The following is a 21,710-nucleotide window of genomic DNA, read 5'->3' as shown; positions in this document are numbered from 1 at the left end:
TGCGCAGACGCGGTGAATTGCGACCCGCAGACTCGGGTTGCGTTCTGCTCATGTTGCGAAAGGGACAGATCTTGTTTGCAAGCAGAGGTACCACTCTCTCTCTGTGTATATCTAAATATCTAAATAAAATGCCCATCAAATTGGGGGGTGGCCCCCTCAAATATCAGGATTTATATTACGGGGCAGGCTTTATGTTGGGGTGAGTGTGTGTGACAGAACCTCAATTAGTTAAGTACTTTCAGTGCTTTTTTTCTAAAAAAAATGTTTAGGGGTACTCTCATTTTGACTCAAGAAAATCTCCATTTTAGAGTTCCAACCGGGAAAAATAAATACAGCAAATGGACAAAAGTACAAAGATTCACAAAATGTTTAGGGGTCTGCGTCCCCCCAGATAAAGCACTAGTTTTATCAGTGGCGTAGCGTGGGTTGTCAGCACCCGGGGCAAGGCAAGTAATTTGCACCCCCTAACCCGTGGATTTGCGCCCCCTAACCCTACCCCCAGATGTTGCGCCAGGTGCGGCCGGCCCCCCTTGCACCCCCCACGCTACGCCACTGAGTTTTATTCATTTACTTGGCTTGGGGGGGGGGGCAGCTGCCCCGGCCCCCTAATCTCTCTCCCGAAGCTAACTTTCTGGTTTTTTTCCTTATTTCTGCTCCGGCGCGCAAGAGCGCGAGAGGCGTCGCCAGAGGGCGCTGCGCCTCCGGCGGGGAGACGGCTGGTTCCGCCGCGCTCGCTCGCGTGCGATTGGCGCCCGGCGGCGGCGGCGCTCAAAACCCCCTCGCTTGCTCCGGGACGCGGCCAGAAGAGCCCGCGCGCTCCAGCGTCCTGCCGCCGCCGCCGCCCTTGCAAACTCCCGCGGGGAAGTGCCTGCCGCCCGGACACTCGCCTCTGGATGGTCTTGGCTTGCAGGAGCTGCGTGGATGCGCCAAGCCGAGCGCTGCTGGCTGCTCCGCCCTTCCGCTCTTGGGTCCGGATCGCGGGGCTCCTGCTGCTGCCGGTTCTCTTCTTCTTCTCCGAGAGCAGGCGGCGCCCGACGGAGCTGGGCGGCCGGATCCTGGCTTGCAAGAGGCGCGCATTCTCCGCCGAAGAATGGCTGCTGCGTCCCGCGGGGCGCGCAAGCGGGGCGCGTGTCAAGTGCTGGTGGCGACGCTGTGCGTGGCGCTGGTCTACTCCTATAACCTCGACCTGGACCACCCGGTGATTTTCCAAGGACCCAACAACTCTTTCTTCGGCTACTCCGTGCTGGAGCATTACTATGACAATACGCGATGGTGAGTAAGGGGAGAGGGGTGGGAGTTCCCTTCCTCTGGTCCAGCTTTGCCTCTCCCACCCTCTTCCAGAATCATAGGGACCGCAAGGGTCATCCAGTCCAACTCTCTGCAATGCTGGAATCTGTTTTGTCCAACGTGGGGATCGAACCCGCAACCCCAGAGATCCAGAGTCTCGTTCTCTGCCAACTGAGCTAAAGTTGATTTCCGATCTTCCAAGACCCACTCAACCTCCTGAAGACTCTTCTCCCCCTTTCTTTCTCAGTTGTTGTTTGGTCGTGTCCGACTCTTTGTGACCCCCTGGACCAGAGCACGCCAGGCACTCCTGTCTTCCACTGCCTCCCGCAGTTTGGTCAAACTCATGCTGGTAGCTTCAAAAACACTGTCCAACCATCTCATCCTCTGTCGTCCCTTTCTCCTTGTGCCCTCCATCTTTCCCAACATCAGGGTCTTTTCCAGGGAGTCTTCTCTTCTCATGAGGTGGCCAAAGTATTGGAGCCTCAGCTTCAGGATCTGTCCTTCCAGTGAGCACTCAGGGCTGATTTCCTTAAGAATGGATACGCTTGATCTTCTTGCAGTCCATGGGACTCTCAAGAGTCTCCCTCCAGCACCATAATTCAAAAGCATCAATTCTTCGGCGATCAGCCTTCTTTATGGTCCAGCTCACTTCCATACATCACTATTTCTTTCTTTATGATTCTATGAAATAGGCACTTTTTTCTTTCTCTAAAAGTTCCTATTTCATAGAATCATAGAGTTGGAAGGGACCCAAAGGTCATCTAGTCCAACCCCCTGCAATGCAGGAATCTCAGCCAAAGCATTCATGACAGATGACCATCCACCCTCTGCTTAAAACCTTCCAGGGCCACCACCTCCCAAGGGAGACCTGCTCCACTGTCAAATAGCTCTTCCCTTTTAGCTCTCTGATGGACTTACCCCTTCTTGCCCCTTGCCCTCTAGAACTGTGTATGCTGAAAGCCTGCCTCGTGATAAGAAAGCGGCACTCTGCATGCGCTCAGAGGCTTAGAATTGTGGATTGGAGGGCATCCTTGAAGGCCACCTAGTCAGCCCCCCTGGACCATGCAGACAAGCCAGTGCTTGGGCATCCCCAACAGATGGTAGCCCAGTGAGGGTGAGCCTGTTCCATTCTTGACCCTTGCAGTCAAGAATTAAGGATTTTCTCTTAACGGCCAGACTCTGCCTCCTCCCACAGCTGAAACCCATTAGCTCTAGTCTTGCCCTCGAGGGCAGCAGAGAGCAAATCTTTGCTCTCTTCTGTGTGACAGCCCTTCAAGTAACCTAAAAGTATGGTGCTGTTTCTCCACCGCACACAGAAACCCTCCTCCAAGCTAAGCATGCCTTGCTCCTTGCTCTTACTAAATCGCACGTTCCAGGGCCAGATCTTGACGACGGGAGCCCTCGCTGAAATTAAATTTGGGTTGTCTTAAGTGGTATTGATTGGATGAAATTTTAAAATGCCAGCAATTGTCTATCATGGAAATGGGAGGGAGGGTTAAAGTGGAACTCCCTCCTCCCACTCATGTGATGGGGAGAGAGTGCACTGTTGAGCTAAGTTATTAGTTATGGGAGAAATTGATTCCTTTTTCCTAGCATCCTCTCCAGTATCCTACAACAGCAGGGTTGTGTTTGTGGATGGGGGAGCCATTTTTTATGTTTGTATACATTTTAAAAATCTGTTTTCTAGAGGGCCACTTTCCCCCCTACCATGCAAAGAAGCATTGATTCTCAAATGGTCTGTTGGGAATGGTCACTGGTGGGGCTAGAATTTTATTAGGAGCTGTGTGATGCCATCAGGTCAGACTTTGGGGCAGAAGTCCAGGGTCTCTCTCAGCAAAATGAGCAGACTCCAGATACAGCAGGGCTAGCTTTCTACATTTTGAAGTGAGAGATGTAAGGCACAACTGCTATCTAAAGAGTCCCTCTCCCCAATACGACCATTAAGCTCACAGTCTAAAATAGAGAAAGCCAATGTAGTATTGTTAGGCTTCAACTCCCATCACCCTCAGCCAGCATAGTCTATGGTTATGGATGATGGGAGTTGTAGTCTGACAACATGTGGATGACACCACGTTGACTACCCTTCACTAAAATGGCCTAACTGCACACTAATGTGGCATGTGCATGTGTGCAATATGTGTGTGTGTGCTCATGCATGTGTATGTGTTACCAAGCAGACGATGACAAGGACAATGAAACATGCTTGATGTGAGTTCACCCTTGAGTGAGGATTGGACCCGACTGCTGGATTTGGGCTACAGACAAAGATCTGTGGCAGGGCCCCATGTGGACCCCTGATGTACGTTGTACTTTTAAGAAAGATGGCAGAAAGTGTTTTCCTAAAGACTCTAGTTGTAAGGATGCTTGGGCAATGTGGATGCTTGGCCCAATGCTTGGGCCAGAGAAATGGAGGTGTTTCGTTTCCTGCAAGTTCTTCGAAGGGACATCGGATATGGTGGTGGTGATCTTGGTACCAAATATCTTGCTGTGCTTTCCTTTGGACCATAACAGTGAAGCAACATCTTTATGTAGTTTTAGGTACCAGGCAAAGACTTTTCTCCCCCATCTAGGCGTTTGGCTCTTAATTTGAAGGATATTGTTGGTTTTCTTAGTGGGGTGGAACCTTTTGGTTTACCTGTGCTTTTAGCCTTTTATTTGTGTTGCCATGCTTTTCTATTGTTGTTTATAATTGGTATAGAGACGTGGGCGGCGCTGTGGGTTAAACCACAGAGCCTAGGACTTGCCGATCAGAAGGTCGGCGGTTCGAATCCCTACAACGGGGTGAGCTCCCGTTGCTCAGTCCCTGCTCCTGCCAACTAGCAGTTTGAAAGCACGTCAAAGTGCAAGTAGATAAATAGGTACCGCTCCGGCGGGAAGGTAAACAGTGTTTCCGTGCGCTGCTCTGGTTCGCCAGAAGCAGCTTAGTCATGCTGGCCACATGACCCGGAAGCTGTGTGCCGGCTCCCTCGGCCAGTAAAGCGAGATGAGCACCGCAATCCCAGAGTCGGCCACGACTGGACCTAATGGTCAGGGGTCCCTTTACCTTTACCTATAATTGGTATTAATGCAAGTTGCTCCTGGTTACTTCATAAGAAAAGAGACTTAATAAAGACAACAGCAGCAACTGGGAGCCCAAGATTATGTCCTTTAAAGCTCTGGACAAAGAGGCGAGTGGCCCATTCCACTTGACAAAGTGGCCTGTAGAGGGATGGACATGCTTGGAGCTGTCTCCCCCAGTTAGAGCCCCACCCTGGTATTAAGTGTTGAGGGGTGCTTTGAGAGCACAGTGATCCATGATAGGATGTTCACACATGCAAGGCAGCCTTTGACGCTAGTCATCAAACACGCAGGTGTGAGTCCAGATTAGCAGCTCTTGACACAACAGTCATCATCATCATCTCTCAGAGGATCTGAGGTTGAACCTCATGGTTTCTTGGTAGGATATTGTTACGTTAATGTGCAAAGATGACAGGGAAAGATTTCTTTCTGAGCAGCATTGCCATAAGGACCAATTATAGTCCTGGTTTTTTCTTAAAGTGGTAGACCTGTATTTCAGTTGTGCCTCTTCAGGTTGCAGATGGGGGATTGCGCATGGAGGAGTATTCTCTCATGAAAAAAGAAATCATACACCTAAAAAAGTAGCACTTGAGTGAGAAGGAATAGCCTAGAAGCCCTCCATCTGAGACCTGGAGGAAGTGTTTTTCTTGTGTTGTTGTTGTTTAGTCGTGTCCGACTCTTCGTGACCCCATGGACCAGAGCACGCCAGGCACTCCTGTCTTCCACTGCCTCCCGCAGTTTGGTCAGACTCATGTTTGTAGCTTCGAGAACACTGTTTAACCATCTCGTCCTCTGTCGTCCCCTTCTCCTTGTGCCCTCCCATCTTTCATCACCCTGCCAACAAAGGTCCGTATAGTAAAAGCTATGGTTTTCCCAGTAGTGATGTATGGAAGTGAGAGCTGGACCATAAAGAAGGCTGATCGCCGAAGAATTGACACTTTTGAATTATGGTGCTGGAGGAGACTCTTGAGAGTCCCATGGACTGCAAGAAGATCAAACACATCCATTCTTAAGGAAATCAGCCCTGAGTGCTCACTGGAAGGACAGATCCTGAAGCTGAGGCTCCAAGACTTTGGCCACCTCATGAGAAGAGAAGACTCCCTGGTTTTTCTTGTACGACGCTCCAACATCTGCAGACCGAGCCATCTCAATGAAAACTGGACTTGAGACTGATTGTTTTAGGTCAGAGCCTTGCAGCCCTTCAGATGTAACTTGACTACAGCTCCCACCATTTCTGATCATTGGCCATTCTGGCTGGGGAGGGAGGGGGTTGGATTCCATTCAGAGAGGCACCCCTGCATTAGTTCAACTTCACATGACAATCTTAATGGTGGTGATGGAGTTTTGTGGCAGGTGGACACTGAGAGGTCCTGGTGCCACAGCAAACCATTTCTAAATAGCACCCCACTTCAGATGATGTGCGCGGTGGAGCCAGCAAAAAGCTATTTGTGCCGGGTCAACTTCAGTCTGCAGAAGCCGGGGCTTAATTTTAGCTAGGGCATGTCCCTGAAACATTTTCTGTATTCAGATCTGGAACATGTGAAGTAGTGGTTGTCAACACTGAGCAACCAGGGTGGGGATCTCACACTTAACAATTAAGGAACAGATTGGGGCCAAGAGTCATGGTTTGAGTTACGGCATTTCTATATTTGAAAGAAAGGAGACAACTGGCAAAAGTGTGGAAAGTTTCGCACTTTCTGCAGATGTCAAGCACTTTCCCATCTTCATGTAGGCTTCAGTTCAGCCCTCTAGGTTAGTGAATCAAATACAGGGGGTCTAGAGAGAGAGAGATTCAAGGAGCAACAGATGATGAATTGATAACTTACAGCCAACAACTTTTTCCACTTGTCAGTTTCTGGGAGTCTGAGAGTTTTCATTCATTTACATTTCTGTGCGCCATACCCGTTAATCCAAAAGCTTTAGGGGGTTAGCTAGTTCAATTCCAAATTACTGCATGAAGAGAACATTGTCTGTCCTGGATTCTAATGCCTCTTGCCAAGGGCTTGTAGATGAAACAGTTGAAGAGGTACATTTGTGCGTCTTATATATAGAATTGACGTTGACATATCAGTCTGTACTGGATAACCAAAGTCTATGCTTGGCAATGCTCCCTCTCTCTACATGTGCATTGCTCCCTAGCAAATACGTTCTCTTTTGCAGCCATGGAGTTGACATTTAAAATCCAGCTTCAGTGATTTATTTTTTGTTGCAGAAAAGCTGCTTCTCTTGCTGTGGTTCAGGGATAGCACTAGAGTTGTTAAGCCTCCAGTATGACTGAGGTCACTTGGTTTGTACTTGGTATTTAAAGTAATTTTGCTCCATCCTGGATGTGGTACAGTGGAACAAGCGCAGACTATTCCTGGAAACTGCAAATTACTACATAATATTTAGAAGTAATGCTTTAGAAACAACAGCAGAAGAAGCCATGATTCTTATGGTAGTCAGTGTCTTATAGTGTCTTTATTAGTTTTCCATTGTTTACAAAGCAACACCTGCTTTTCTGGACTTTTTTTTTGGGGGGGGGGAAGTGATAATCTTCACTTATTTTCTCTACCAGTAGCTCTTCAGATTTTATTTTATTTTTTAAAAGTGGGAGGGTGGAGCAAATAGTTATAAAGATCCTGTTTCTTAGTTCTTTCACATTTTATAGGTCTGGGACCTCACCTGGAGAACAGCTCACATGCTCTTTGAAACTGATTTCTGCAGTTAAGTGCAGGTACTCCTGGAAGATGTTCAACCTGCATTCTGAGATGACATTTACAATTTAATTTGGTAATGGGCTCATGAATTCTTTATGGTTGTGTTAAGCCAAAACCCATGCCAACCATTAATGTCAATGAAGTCATCGTGACCCAACCATTGCTATACAGTGGTACCTCGGGTTACATACGCTTCAGGTTACATACGCTTCAGATTACAGACTCTGCTAACCCAGAAATATTACCTCGGGTTAAGAACTTTGCTTCAGGATGAGAACAGAAATCGTGCTCCGGCGGCATGGCGGCAGCAGGAGGCCCCATTAGCTAAACTGGTGCTTCAGGTTAAGAACAGTTTCAGGTTAAGAACAGACCTCCAGAACGCATTAAGTTCTCTTAACCCAAGGTACCACTGTATCTCACACAATGTCTGCTTTAAAACTTAAGATTTGCTCCAGGCACTAACTTCCTGCTTTCTACACTAGTGGCAAGGAACTGAATCTAACTGCTAGGCCAGATCCTTTTTGCCTTCACCCCATTGGCCAACTTTGAGAGATGGTTAAGAGAGACCGCTCACAATGAGACGACCTGTTTTCCTTTTGCTCGTGTGGTTGAAATTAGAGCGTTGTGGGCACAGCAGTTTGCTAGTATTGATGATCAGTGATCGGTGGGGCTTTCAAAGCACAGCACTTTTCAAGAGGTAATAACCAGCTGACCATGGGCACCTGCGACCAGCTGAATGCCAACACTTGCAAAGTGCTGCGCTACCAACGAAATATGAGCATGTTTAAGGGTGTTGTGTAGAAGTTCAAACACCAACTGAGCCAGAAGAGCAAACTGTCTCCCATTGTGGATGTTGAAGTGGGTATTTACTGAGACCTTTCTCGGGCACCATTTTAAGTACAAACACTGGTGCCCATAGACAACCCCTGGAATAAATTCTGCTGAGACTTGAAACCCAGCTTTGTAGTTATTCTGTAATCGTGGTGATCCCCAATAACTGAGAGCAAGAGTCACGAATGCCTCTTGAAAACAGACGCAGAAGAGTAGCTTGGCAATGGGAGCTGGCCTTAGTTAAGCTTGTAGAGATGGATTCCAAATGTCAAGCTAATGAGCTGCTGCCACACATGGTCCAGTGTTTTTGTTCGCAATGACAATTTGGACTTGGTGGCTAATGGAGCATGTAGGCACCTGTCTCTCGCACTCCTCGGAGCAGTGCTTATGCTTTGTTTGGTTGCCTTCGTTCTCTGCTGTTTCTCAGGAACGAGTCGCGAGCCCATCATCTTGACAGCAGATGCTCTCAATATGAAATACGATAGGTCCGCTTGCGCCGGATGGGAATAATTCGAGCAGCCTTAACAACTTCCAGTGAGGCTGGGGAGAGCAAATTCATTTCATACCGCTCGTGTTTTAAATGGTTAAAGAGCTGGATGTGGGCTTCTAAAAACAACTGTTGGCCTACAAGCCCATAATGGAAGAAGGAGGTAAATATTTCAAGCGATTATTTTTTTAAAAAATACTTCTTTCTACTTTGGAGCGGGGTGCGTGCAAACACTCTTTCCACGTTTATTGGGGGTGGGCTCTGTGAAAAAGTAGCTCTCTGGTTTGGATGGCTCTAAATTCACCTGGAGCCGTTTGAATGAAGGCAGGGATAAGTTCACAATGCTTGCCTGTATCTCATTCCAATAGATGGGACTCTTATTTCTTAAAATCCTGGCCTTGGAACTGTGGCACATTGTGGTATCAATAAATGCATTCAGTCTGGAACCGGGCCCTAAAATGAATTGCCATCGTTCTCTTTGATTTGAAAGTGCTTTTTCCCTTTTCCTGCCTGTCAGCTTTCCAGCGGTGTGTTTACTGACGGGGGGGGGGGGGAGTTTCTCGAATAATATTGAGAAGCAAATTGAAAGAGCTTATTTTAATTTGGACTGGGGACAGGGGAATAAAAATTACATTTTCAAATGCTGAGTTGTCTCTAACACACAATGCACATTTCTTGGTGCAGAAAATGCAAAGCTAAAAATGACTTGTTGGTTCACGCTGACCCTGACTCATGTGTGAGAAACTAGTATGGCAGTAAAAAAACTGTTATAAATATGATTATTGTTCCTGTTCATGGCATTACCTTTAGATTGTAAACAACAACAACAACCCAACTAGATTCTGTTAGATTTTTCGTATTTCTCCAGGCATCAGTGCTAGGGCGAGTCAAATGGATAGATCATTCAGGATGTACAATTTATGACATATTCTTAAAATAACCTTTCTCAGTATTGAGGGCAGGTGCACCCCACACATTTAAAACACACCCAGCGCACCTTTAAAGCATACGACCTCTCCCCAGAATCTTGGGAACTGTAGAATATTAAGGATGCTTAGAATTTTAGTTCTGTGAGGAAGAAACTACAGGCCCCTGGATTCTTTGAGGGAAGTTATGTGCTTTTATTGTGTTTTGGATGTGTGTGTATCTGCCATTGTTCTAACTACAGAACCCAAACCTCATACCATTTTAAAGGGGTCTGCAGTCATTCAAACCAGGTGTTAAAGCTACCACGTGCATAGAACATAAGACAAACTCTTCTGGATCAGACCAAAGGCCCATCTAGTCTGGCATCCTCTTTCTCACCGTGGCGAAACCCAACCAGATGCCCCTAGGAAAGTCACAAAGAGGTCTGAGGTTTAGTTCTCCTATTAGGGGAAGGGCTGTTCCTCAGCGGTGAAGCTTCTGTTCCACCTGCTTATTTAAAATGATATTGATACGCCACTATTTCTTTAAAAAAAAATCAAAGCGGTCCCTCACTGACACTTCAAATATTTGTTTTTAATGTCCCAGAGCTCCAAGTGGTACCAGACGGCAGGCAGGCTGTAGCTGCCATTTTAATTTCCTACCATGTCCTTCCATAACATCACCCTGAAGCATTGTGGGAAACTCAAGCGGCTGCTAGACCCAGCTGCCTGGTGCTGCTCAGAGCACTGCTCAAAGTTCTCTTGGTTTCTGCCATCACCAGGATCCATCAATGGAGCCCCACCCCAATGGAGCCCCACCCTTTGCTCAGGGCATCCTCAAACCTGGAACCAGCCCCAATCCCATGATAAGTAATTCTTCAAGCTAATGATGCAGTGTCTGAATATATCTTTTTTCCTTCATTGTGAATCTCTTATTTCACTGGGTGACTCCAAGTCATGATGGAAAAGTAGGAGGGTTTTAAAAAAAGTGTTTCCTCATAATTTCATTCATGCTTTTTATCAATATCCACCGTGTATGTGCTTTTTTTTTTTTTAGGGATGCGGGTGGCGCTGTGGGTAAAAGCCTCAGCACCTAGGGCTTGCCGATCGAAAGGTCGGCGGTTCAAATCCCCGCGGCGGGGTGCGCTCCTGTCGTTCGGTCCCAGCGCCTGCCAACCTAGCAGTTCGAAAGCACCCCTAAGTGCAAGTAGATAAATAGGTACCGCTTTATAGCGGGAAGGTAAACGGCGTTTCCGTGTGCGGCTCTGGCTTGCCAGAGCAGCGATGTCACGCTGGCCATGTGACCCGGAAGTGTCTCCGGACAGCGCTGGCCCCCGGCCTCTTGAGTGAGATGGGCGCACAACCCTAGAGTCTGTCAAGACTGGCCCGTACGGGCAGGGGTACCTTTACCTTTATGTGCTTTTTACATGTGCTTTTTACAGATAGGAATGGCACTGGCTTTTGATCATCTTAATTTCTGTTTTCTGTACCTTTTCCAGTCTGACAATATCTGCTTTGAGATGAGACAAACCAGAGCAGTATAGATAGTTTTCAACAGGAAGAATTGTCTACTGGACTTCCAGATGTTGCTGGACTCAACTCACATCAGCCTCAGCCAGTATGGCCAGTGTTTAGGGATGATGGCAGTGGAGTCCAAGCAACACTTAGGATTGCAGGTTAGTCACCACTGTCTTCAATATGAGTGTGTGCTATCTTTCTGTTACTGTCTTCCCAGGTTTGGGAGCAGACAGCTGCTGCTTGTACTGTGGACAGGACACAGCTCTCTCTTACGCCAAAGAGAAAGTCGAGAACAAATTGAAATCCTGGGGCTTGCTTCCAAATAAGCTATATAGCACAGTAAAAACAAACAAACCTCTCTCCAGCGCTGTGAGACCGTATTGCTGTCATTATACACATTATATAAACGAACTGCAAGTAAGAGCTAGAAAAGATTAACCATCTGAAAGCCTATTCTAAATTCCACAGGGGAAATTTTTCACCTATGTGGGTTGTAATAGAAACGGTCTAAAACCAGCATATGTGAAATAAATTATCATACACTTTGGCTGGGTTCATGCATCACAGTAAGCCATGGATTATGGCATACTGCTAACACACAGGTGGCCACAGATTTAGTTCTCACTAGCTGTGGTCTAAACCACTGAACCTAGGACTTGCCGATCGGAAGGTCGGCGGTTCGAATCCCCGCGACGGGGTGAGCTCCCGTTGCTTGGTCCCAGCTCCTGCCAACCTAGCAGTTTGAAAGCACGTCAAAGTGCAAGTAGATAAATAGGTACCGCTCTGGTGGGAAGGTAAATGGCGTTTCCATGTGCTGCTCTGGTTTCGCCAGACGTGGCTTAGTCATGCTGGCCATGGAAAATCTGTCTGTGGACAAACGTCGGCTCCCTCGGCCAGTAAAGCGAGATGAGTGCCGCAACCCCAGAGTTGTTCGCAACTGGACCTAACTGTCAGGGGTCCTTTGCCTTTACCTAGCAGCAAACCATGACTCCTGGTTCACTGTTATACCCATACTGGGATTTTACTTGCAAACAAGCCATGATGTAAAGTGATGTTTTGTTCATGGTGTATCAACTTTTGGATCCTCTTCTGTCACTCTCACTGGATACATAAGTGGCCTTCTATCGACTTTGGCTGTTGGCTCAGTTGCGACACTATCTGGACAGGAATAACTTTGCTTCAGTTGTTTCTAGGTTAGATTACTGAAGTGTGCTATACATGGGCTGCCCTTGAAGACGGTTTGTGCAGAATTCAGTGGCCAGATTAATATATTTACTGATATTGTCATTTGCTATATTGATGGGATTGGCAATGAAGCCCACTAGCTCCAGCATGCAAAATTCATCCCATTTGCTTTGTGGTGTGTTAGTTTTTGTGCATACTGTATGTGTTTACATGTGAGTCATGATTCAACACCCCTCCCCAACTACTCAGATATTTAAATTGCAGAGGGTAGGGGCTAAAGCCTGAAGAATGGTCATATATGCAAACCCTTGTAAAATTTGATAAAGGATACTCTTCCCCAGACAGGCAGAATAGAGATAATGATTTATTCTTGCTCTGTGGTGATATATCCTCCCCCCCCCCCCCGAAAATTGGCGTGAAAGTCATGCTAGTGTTCAAACTTGAAATGTAGAATTGCTTTTTGTGTGTCTACACCTGTTTCCTTCTGGTATTTTGATATCCAAGGCAGATTTTGCAGTACAGTGGTACCTCGGGTTACATATGCTTGAGGTTACATACGCTTCAGGTTACAGACTCTGCTAACCCAGAAATAGTGCTTCAGGTTAAGAACTTTGCTTCAGGATGAGAACAGAAATTGGGCTCTGGCGGCGCGGCAGCAGCATGAGGCCCCATTAGCTAAAGTGGTGCTTCAGGTTAAGAACAGTTTCAGGTTAAGAACGGACCTCCGGAATGAATTAAGTACTAAACCCGAGGTACCACTGTATAACATACTTTGCATGTTTATTCCTCCCTGCACAGAAAGCAAGGTGGTGTATTGAGCTGGTGTTTTCACTCGAAATGCAACATTGTGCCCCAAACACATGCGCCAGGTTTAATTTCTTTATCTCATTGTTCAATAGAGACGTTGTATTTCAGAGAATGTCAGCCAGGTAAATGAAACTGAAGCCTTCACTTAATCCGGCCATTAAAAGTAATTTAGTTCACTGCAATGCGGTTGGCTATTTTTAAGCAATTCTGTCTCAGCGGTTTATTGTCATCCAGGTAACAAAGCAGCATTTGAGCTATGGTGGTCTAATCGCTTTCTGGCACCACTGTGGGCAGATGCACATGCTTGGCACCCCTCCGTGCCCTCCATTCATCACTCCTTAAAGTGCTGCACTTCCTGCAATCTTGGCTTCCAAAGCTGTTTATCCTGAGGGCTTCTCAGCAAGTAAGGGACAGGAGTGGCGTGTAAGGCAGGTACCAAGCAGAGAGGAAGAGGTCATAGGCGGATGAGTTAAATTGAAATTGCTGCGTTGGCTTCATCACTAGCTGAGCCAGTCCTGATGGAAATGGCGTTTTCTTTTGCTCTTGAAATGGAGGGATGTATACCTTCTTATCCTCTTAAGTATGAAAATTGAGGTGTTGACTGTGTCAGGGGCAAGCTATGTTCCTTGCAGCCAGTCATGTGTGATAGCTGTCAGCACGCCGTGGGGCGTGCGTACAAGATGTTGGCATGTCCCGTGGCATGTGTACATGATGTTGGCATGCCCTGTGGCATGCTGACATCACTCACACATGCTGCGGAGCATCCTGATGTCGCTTGCGCATGCCACGGGATGTGCTGATGTGTCGGGTGGCTACCGAGTGGCATGTGGTCATGATGCAAGCACGCATGCGTGCACAGCCGTCACGGAACTTTGAGGGGGCCCAGACCGCACATTGAGTTTTTTTGGGGGGGAGGCTGGACCCCTGTTCTCCCCTAGATGGCGCACCTGCATGGAGGTGCCAACTAGACTCCGACTCACTTAGCTTCAGCAAGGCTACTGCATTGTAGGCCTTCGGACCACACTCCCAGGTGTGAGCAGTAGCAGCTTTTGTGTTGGAGCCGCCCTGCTGGTACAGTGGTGCCTGGCAAGACGAAATTAATTCGTTCTGCGAGTTTTTTCGTCTTGTGAATTTTTCGTCTTGCGAAGCACGGTTTCCCATAGGAAATGCATTGACGGTTTCCCATAGGAATGCATTAACGGTTTTAAGAAAAAGGCGCAAGATGTTTTCGTCTTGCAAAGCAAGCCCATAGGGAAATTCCTCTTGCGAAGCAACTCAAAAAACAAAAAACTCTTTCGTCTTGCGAGTTTTTCGTCTTGTGAGGCATTCGTCTTGCGAGGTACCACTGTATTAGGTTACAGATGGTAACCTAATTCAACATCAACTTCATTGGACTGGTCATGTTGTGCGGATGCCTGATGATCGCTTTCCAAAGCAACTACTCTATTCTGAACTTAAAAATGGAAAGCGTAACGCTGGTGGTCAACAAAAGAGGTTTAAAGACTTTCTCAAGGCAAATCTAAAAAAAATGTAGTATAAACACTGACAACTGGGAAACACTGGCCTGCGAGCGCTCCAGTTGGAGAACAGCCTTTACCAAAGGTGTCATGGGCTTTGAAGACACTCGAACTCAGGGTGCAAGGGAGAAACGCGCTAAGAGGAAGGCACCCTTGGCAAATCCACACCGTGATCAACTGCTGCCCGGAAACCAATGTCCCCACTGTGGAAAGACGTGCGGATCCAGAATTGGCCTCCACAGTCACTTACGGACTCATTGTTAAAACCTTGTTTATGGAAGACAATCTTACTCGGCTAAGAGTGATCGCCAAAGAAGAAGAAGACAGATGGTAGATTAGATTGCAGGTGATAGAATTGTAGAGTTGGAAGGAACCCCATGGCTCATCTAGTCCAGCCCAAAACTGTGACCTACTCACTCTAACCAACTGATCTGGCTGGACTACAACTCCCATTTTTCCTTACCTCTGAGTATGCTGTCTGGTAGGGTGATGGGAGTTGGAGTCCAACAACATCTGGAGGGCATCACACCAGCTATCCCGAGGGAAAGCTCTTTTCTCTTGTTTCTCTCCGCTTGAATTTTTGCACTGGTTGCTGCTGCTGCTGCTGCTGCGAATTCCAAATCTGTAACCAAATGCTGACTCAAATGCTTGAGGAATTTGTAACTGTAAAAGGTTTTTTCCCCCCTATCTGGCTTTATTTTACATACTTTCCCATGCAGTTAGTCACAGAGATTCCAGTGAAAGGCTAACTTTTTGCAGTTAATTGTGGTTACAACAAAGCTTGTGAAAATAAATAATTTTCTTAAACAGAACTCTGACCACCTTGTGACCGGGTTTGTTACATGCAAGATTCCCACGTAAAATCTTTCTCATCTTGGCCTATGACTGAAGGATCTTGTTTTACCATTAAGCTGTGTCATTTAAACTAAAGTTGATTACAGGGGTGGGGAGATATAGATTTGTTGCACAGATACCTGACAAAGGATGCAGTGGTTGTTGTTTTTTTAAATGTGCTTAACAATGGAATTATACCCCCAAAGAATAGCACTGTTTTTCTGTCCAGTGGGTTGGATTTGGACTTAGTCACCTTTCGAGTATACCCATTGAAATCAGTGGAATTTGAGTTAGGCACTTTTGTTCTGAAAAAGCTGGAGATCTTTTACCTTGTTGTGGAATTTAAAAACACACAGATGAGATTATAGCCATGCATGTTCCACCACAATATAATTTGATAATTTATGCTCTGATGTGTGATTGGATCAATCAAAGGAACTTATTGAATTCAGCAAAATTATGTAAATAAGCTTTCTAAAAAAGTTAAGTCATGAGTAACTTAACTCCCAAGGGACGCGGGTGGCGCTGTGGGTTAAACCACAGAGGTTAGGACTTGCCGATCAGAAGGTCGGCGGTTCGAATCCCCGCGACAGGGTGAGCTCCCGTTGCTCGGTCTCTGCTCCTGCCAACCTAGCAAGTAGATAAATAGGTACCACTCCGGCGGGAAGGTAAACAGTGTTTCCGTGCGCTGCTCTGGTTCGCCAGAAGCGGCTTAGACATGCTGGCCACATGACCTGGAAGCTGTACACCAGCTCCCTCGGCCAATAAAGCGAGATGAGTGCCGCAACCCCAGAGTCGGTCACAACTGGACCTAATGATCAGGGGTCCATTTACCTAACTTAACTCCCATTGATTTCAGTGGGTCTGTGTGGGTGACTAAGTCTGCATCCAGTTCATTTGCAGAGGGTGGCCAATGTTACACCCTCCAGATGTCATTGTATTCAACATCCATAATCCCTAGCCCTTGGGTAAATTGGCTGGGGCTTATGTGAGTTAGAAGTACAGTGATACCTGGAAGTCATCACGTTGGCTCTCATGTGGATTGACATAGAAGTGTTGCATCCCTGAGATATCAAATACCTCTCATCAGGCCTCTCTTATTGTGCACCCTCTCCTGTAAATCATAGAATCATAGAGTTGGAAGAGACCACAAGGGCCATCGAGTCCAACCCCCTGCCAAGCAGGAAACACCATCAGAGCACTCCTGACATATGGTTGTCAAGCCTCTGCTTAAAGACCTCCAAAGAAGGAGACTCCACCGCACTCCTTGGCAGCAAATTCCACTGTCAAACAGCTCTTACTGTCAGGAAGTACTTCCTAATGTTTAGGTGGAATCTTCTTTCTTGTAGTTTGGATCCATTGCTCTGTGTCCGCTTCTCTGGAGCAGCAGAAAACAACCTTTCTCCCTCCTCTATGTGACATCCTTTTATATATTTGAACATGGCTATCATGTCACCCCTTAACCTCCTCTTCTCCAGGCTAAACATGCCCAGCTCCCTTAGCCGTTCCTCACAAGGCATCGTTTCCAGGCCTTTGACCATTTTGGTTGCCCTCCTCTGGACACGTTCCAGTTTGTCAGTGTCCTTCTTGACACACCTCTTCCTTCTGGGGAGGCAACTGAGAGTAAGTCAGATGCTAAGCCAGCTCCAACTCCACCTGTGTCTCCATGGCGACACCTGTGTGATCAAAATTCACAGGCCCAATGCACCCAAAGAAGTGCCCCCTTTGCTTGTCCAGTCCAGGGACTCTGGCCACTTTCTGTGCTAACAGCTGTGCTAGTCCTGCTCTTCAAAGGGAAGATGCCAGGGCGTGTGTCGCTTGTTGGGTTAGTGTCTTCACTTGTGCTTAGTCATACATTTACACCTCCCTTGTACCCGCTATACCTTGTAACCAGAGCCTTGTCTACATACTGATCTGATTTGCGCATGAAAGACTTTGGGAGTTCTTCGTCCAGCCTTGAGGGCCAGGAAAGTGCTTGAAATGACGAAACACAGGGAATGTTTGCTACCTCATCCTTATGACCTTTGTATGAACAAGAAAGAGAGCGTTTGCTTTTCTCTCTATCAAACTTTGGGGTGTATAAATAGCATATAATTATGTTGGTAAAAACTGGTTTATTTATATAGTTATAGATATTTATTTACATGAGGTATCAGGCATCTACCCAGAAAAATAACTCTCACACTGATGTTTCCTCCGCAGCTTCAACGTTGACTGACTTCATTGAAGCCAGAAAAACGGTGCTAAGATATTTAAAACAAACTTTAAAGGAGAAAAGGCTACATTAACAGTTTGATTTCTCTTGAGTTTTAGAGGAGAAGCTGCCAAATCGTAGGCTTTTGACAGGGGCTACCTTCTAAAGAGCCATGTTTTCACAAGTGAGAACAATTAGTGGCCCAGTTACCTAAATTACACAAAACTAGAAAGCCAACAAGCATTGAGAAGCAAACACAAGGGAGTCTGAAATAGCAGCTCTCAGTACAAATGCCACTGAGAGACGGGCAAGCTTGGATAAAAAATGCCAATCATTTCCTCTTTAACATACACCATGAAGGAGCGTAATTCATATAAATTTATTGACATCGTTGAAAAAGTAAACTTTGATGGCAATATTACCAGTGTATGGGCTCACAATTTAAATTGTAAGTGGTTGGTAAGGAAACTATTTCCATGACTTCTTACAGCTAAATACAGTTATGTATTAGCTTTGGCTACTTTAAAGGGATCTAAACACACTTTTCACCGTTGGGGAGAGAAGAGATCTCTTAGTGGCCAATTGGAAAAGAAGGAAGCTTGTCTGTAAAACTAAGGAAAAGATACACCCATTAATGTAAGACAAATAAATGTACAGTGGTACCTCGCAAGAAGAATGCCTCGCAAGGCGAAAAACTCGCAAGACGAAAGAGTTTTTTGTTTTTTGAGTTGCTTTGCGAGACAAATTTCCCTATGGGCTTGCTTCGCAAGACGAAAACGTCTTGCGCCTTTTTCTTAAAACCGTCAATGCATTCCTATGGGAAACCGTGCTTCGCAAGATGAAAAATTCACAAGATGAAAAAACTCGCATAATGAATTAATTTCGTCTTGCGAGGCACCACTGTATAGAGCTTGAGACATTCATATGCTCGTATAGAGGACTGTACATGTTGATACTGTAATTTGAATTTATTAACTTTCACGTTTCTCAGCACACCATTAGTTGTAAGGAGACAGATAACCTCCCTTAAAAGGTAAAGGGACCCATGACTGTTAGGTCCAGTCGTGACTGACTCTGGAGTTGCGGCGCTCATCTCGCTTTATTGGCCGAGGGAGCCGATGTACAGCTTCTGGGTTATGTGGCCAGCATGACTAAGCTGTTTCTGGAGAACCAGAGCAGCGCATGGAAATGCGTTTTACCTTCCCGCCAGAGCGGTACCTATTTATCTACTTGCACTTGATGTGCTTTCGAAGTGCTAGGTGGGCAGAAGCTGGGATTGAACAACGGGAGTTCACCCCGCCACGGCGATTCGAACTGCCGACCTTCTGATCGGCAAGCCCTAGGCTCTGTGGTTTAGACCACAGTGCCACCTGCTTCCTCCCTTTGTTGTTGTTTAGTCGTTTAGTCGTGTCCGACTCTTCATGACCCCATGGACCAGAGCACGTCAGGCACTCCTGTCTTCCACTTCCTCCCGCAGCTTGGTCAAACTCATGTTTGAGAACACTGTCCAGCCATCTCATCCTCTGTTGTCCCCTTCTCCTTGTGCCCCCCATCTTTCCCAACATCAGGGTCTTTTTCAGGGAGTCTTCTCTTCTCATGAGATGGTCAAAGTACTGGATCCTCAGCTTCACGATCTGTCCTTCCAGTGAGCACTCAGGGCTGATTTCCTTCTAAATGGATAGGTTTGATCTTCTTGCAGTCCTCAAGAGTCTCCTCCAGCACCATAATTCAAAAGCATCAATTCTTCGGCGGCTTCCTCCCTTAAGGAACTGCAATTCTCAGAGTTCCTAGGGATAGGGAATGGCCAGTCAACTAGTTTCAGAGTATAATATACAGGAGAAACTCAGAAAATTAGAATATTGTGGAAAAGTTCGTTTATTTCAGTAATGCAACTTAAAAGGTGAAACTAATATATGAGATAGACTCATGATATGCAAAGCGAGATATGTCAAGTCTTTATTTGTTATAATTGTGATGTTTATGGTGTACAGCTGATGAAAACCCCAAATTAACAATCTCAGAAAATTAGAATGTTAAATGAAATCAGCAAAACAAGGACTGCAAATAGAGCAATATTGGACCTCTGAGAAGTAGAAGCATGCATATGTACTCAGTACTTGGTTTGGGCCCCTTTTGCATCAATTACTGCCTCAATGCGGTGTGGCATGGATGCTATCAGCTTGTGGCACTGCTGCGGTGTTATGGAAGACCAGGATGCTTCGATAGCAGCCTTCAGCTCTTCTACATTGCTCGGTCTCTCATCTTTCTCTTGGCAATGCCCCATAGATTCTCTACAGGGTTCAGGTCAGGTGGGTTTGCTGGCCAATCAAGCACAGTAATCTCATGGGCATTGAACCAGGTTTTGGTACTTTTGGCAGCGTAGGCAGGTGACAAAGTCCTATTGGAAAATGAAATCAGCATCCCCATAAAGCTCGCCTGCGGAAGGAAGCATGAAGTCTCCAAAATCTCCTGGTAGACGACTACGTTGACCCTGGACTTAATGAAGCACAGTGGACCAACACCAGCTGATGACATGGCTCCCCAAATCTCTTTTCTGATGAGAGCAGCTTTTGCATCTCACTTGGAAATGAAGGACCCAGAGTCTGGAGGAAGAATGGGGAGGCACACAATGCCAGATGCTTGAAGTCCAGTGTGAAGTTTCCACAGTCTGTGTTGATTTGGGGAGCGGTAGTTTCATAATCTGGGGAACCGGGTTTGCGTCTCCGCTCCTAAACATGCAGCTGCTGGGTGACCTTTGAAGTCTCTCAGCCCCACTCACCTCACAGAGTGTTTGTTGTGGGGGAGGAAGGGAAAGGAGAATGTTAGCCACTTTGAGACTCCTTAAAAGGAGTGAAAGGCGGGATATCAAATCCAAACTCTTCTTCTTCTTCTTCTTCTTCTTCTTCTTCCAAACTTTATAGATTTTTTTTAAAAAAACCAATTACCAAACATGTTGTCTTCTCAGAGAAATGCACATACAGGTGTTAAATCTTGTATGCTGTCATCCACATGGCATCAAAGCAGACTTGGAAAATCTTTTACGTCACAGATTAAGCTCACACCCACAGGGTGTACAGTGCTACCTCGGTTTAAGAACAGCCCCGTTTACGAACTATTCGGTTTACAAACTCCGCCAAACCGGAAGTAGTGTCCCGCTTTGCAAACTTTACCTCAGTCTAAGAACGGAAGCCGAAAGGTGGAAGGGTATCGTCAGCAGGAGGTCTCATTAGGGAAAGCGCGCCTTGGTTTAAGAACGGTTTCGGTTTAAGAATGGACTTCCGGAACGGATTAAGTTTGTAAACCGAGGTACCACTGTACTTCAATCTCAGACCATTTTAATGAATGTTCCACCTTTGTTCTTCTGGGTTGAGGAGTGCTCATATTTATAACTGAGGAGTTGGGGCTGAGTGGGGAGAGAATGCATACATAGTTGCTGTTGTTAATTTTCATTCTTTCCCAAAAGCTTATACAGTGGTGCCTCGCAAGACGAAATTAATCCGTTCCGCGAGTCTCTTCGTCTAGCGGTTTTTTCGTCTTGTGAAGCAACCCTATTAGCGGTTTAGCGGCTATTAGCGGCTATTAGCGGCTATTAGCGGCTATTAAAGGCTTAAGGGATTAGCGGATTAGCTGCTAAAAGGCTATTAGCAGCTTAGCGCCTTAGAAAAAGGGGGTGGGGAGTGAAAAAACCCCTCAAGAATCGCAAGACATTTTCGTCTTGCGAAGCAAGCCCATAGAGAAATTCGTCCTGCGAAGCACCTCTGAAAATGGAAAACCCTTTCGTCTAGCAGGTTTTCCGTCTTGCGAGGCATTCATCTTGCGGGGCACCACTGTATTGGGGTGGGGGGTGGAGCTAGAGATCGTATTGTGCATTCTTAGCTCCTTCAAATAATTCATGGTTTTATTAAAGGAAAATGCCTTGCCTTGCCCTGGTGGGTGGGCACATGTATCTTGGATGATAGCTTCCTAAGGGTGTTGGGAAAACATAGCCTGTCAGTGAGAGCGAGCTGTTACTATGCAACTTGTGTGCATCCATGTCCTTCTTGTAGCATTAATGAAACATTCCTTTGCTCTCAATTTCCAGGGTTTTGGTTGGCGCCCCCAAGGCAGAGTCTAAATACAGTGCCTCTCTTAAGTCCCCAGGAGCTGTGTTTAAATGTCGTGTTCACACTAACCCTGACAGAAGATGCACAGAACTGGATATGGGCCGAGGTATGTATGGGTCTACCCTGTTTTAAGTTTATATGCAAACTCTGTTTTGAAAAAATTCTCATTCTCAAGAGCCTTAGGGTTTCGCTGCATGGGGAACGTCTCCCGACCCTACTATGACTACAGTTGCACTACAAGAAACTTAGATCTGTGCCTTACTGGAGGCTTTTGACAATCAGTATT

The 21,710-nt window shown here is 46.3% G+C and overlaps 1 protein-coding gene across 2 annotated transcripts in view; it reads left to right on the top strand.

The window, feature by feature from the left end:
* Positions 1–688: 688 nt before the first annotated feature.
* The window catches only part of ITGA9 (integrin subunit alpha 9), a 250,059-nt gene continuing 229,037 nt past the window's right edge, over positions 689–21,710 (top strand). For both annotated transcript variants that reach the window (XR_014503854.1, XM_083407018.1), the window contains exons 1-2: positions 689–1,272; positions 21,403–21,530. Coding sequence is in view for 1 of the 2 variants with exons in the window: in XM_083407018.1 (XP_083263144.1) it covers positions 1,091–1,272; positions 21,403–21,530 (310 nt within the window). In the remaining variant the exon portion in view is untranslated. The remainder of the gene's footprint in view (positions 1,273–21,402; positions 21,531–21,710) is intronic.

This window comes from Podarcis tiliguerta, assembly GCF_965153285.1.
Source record: "Podarcis tiliguerta genome assembly, chromosome: 12".
NCBI lineage: Eukaryota > Metazoa > Chordata > Lepidosauria > Squamata > Lacertidae > Podarcis > Podarcis tiliguerta.
The sequence above is the reverse complement of the archived record's forward strand: the minus strand, read 5'-3'. Positions and strand labels throughout refer to the sequence as shown.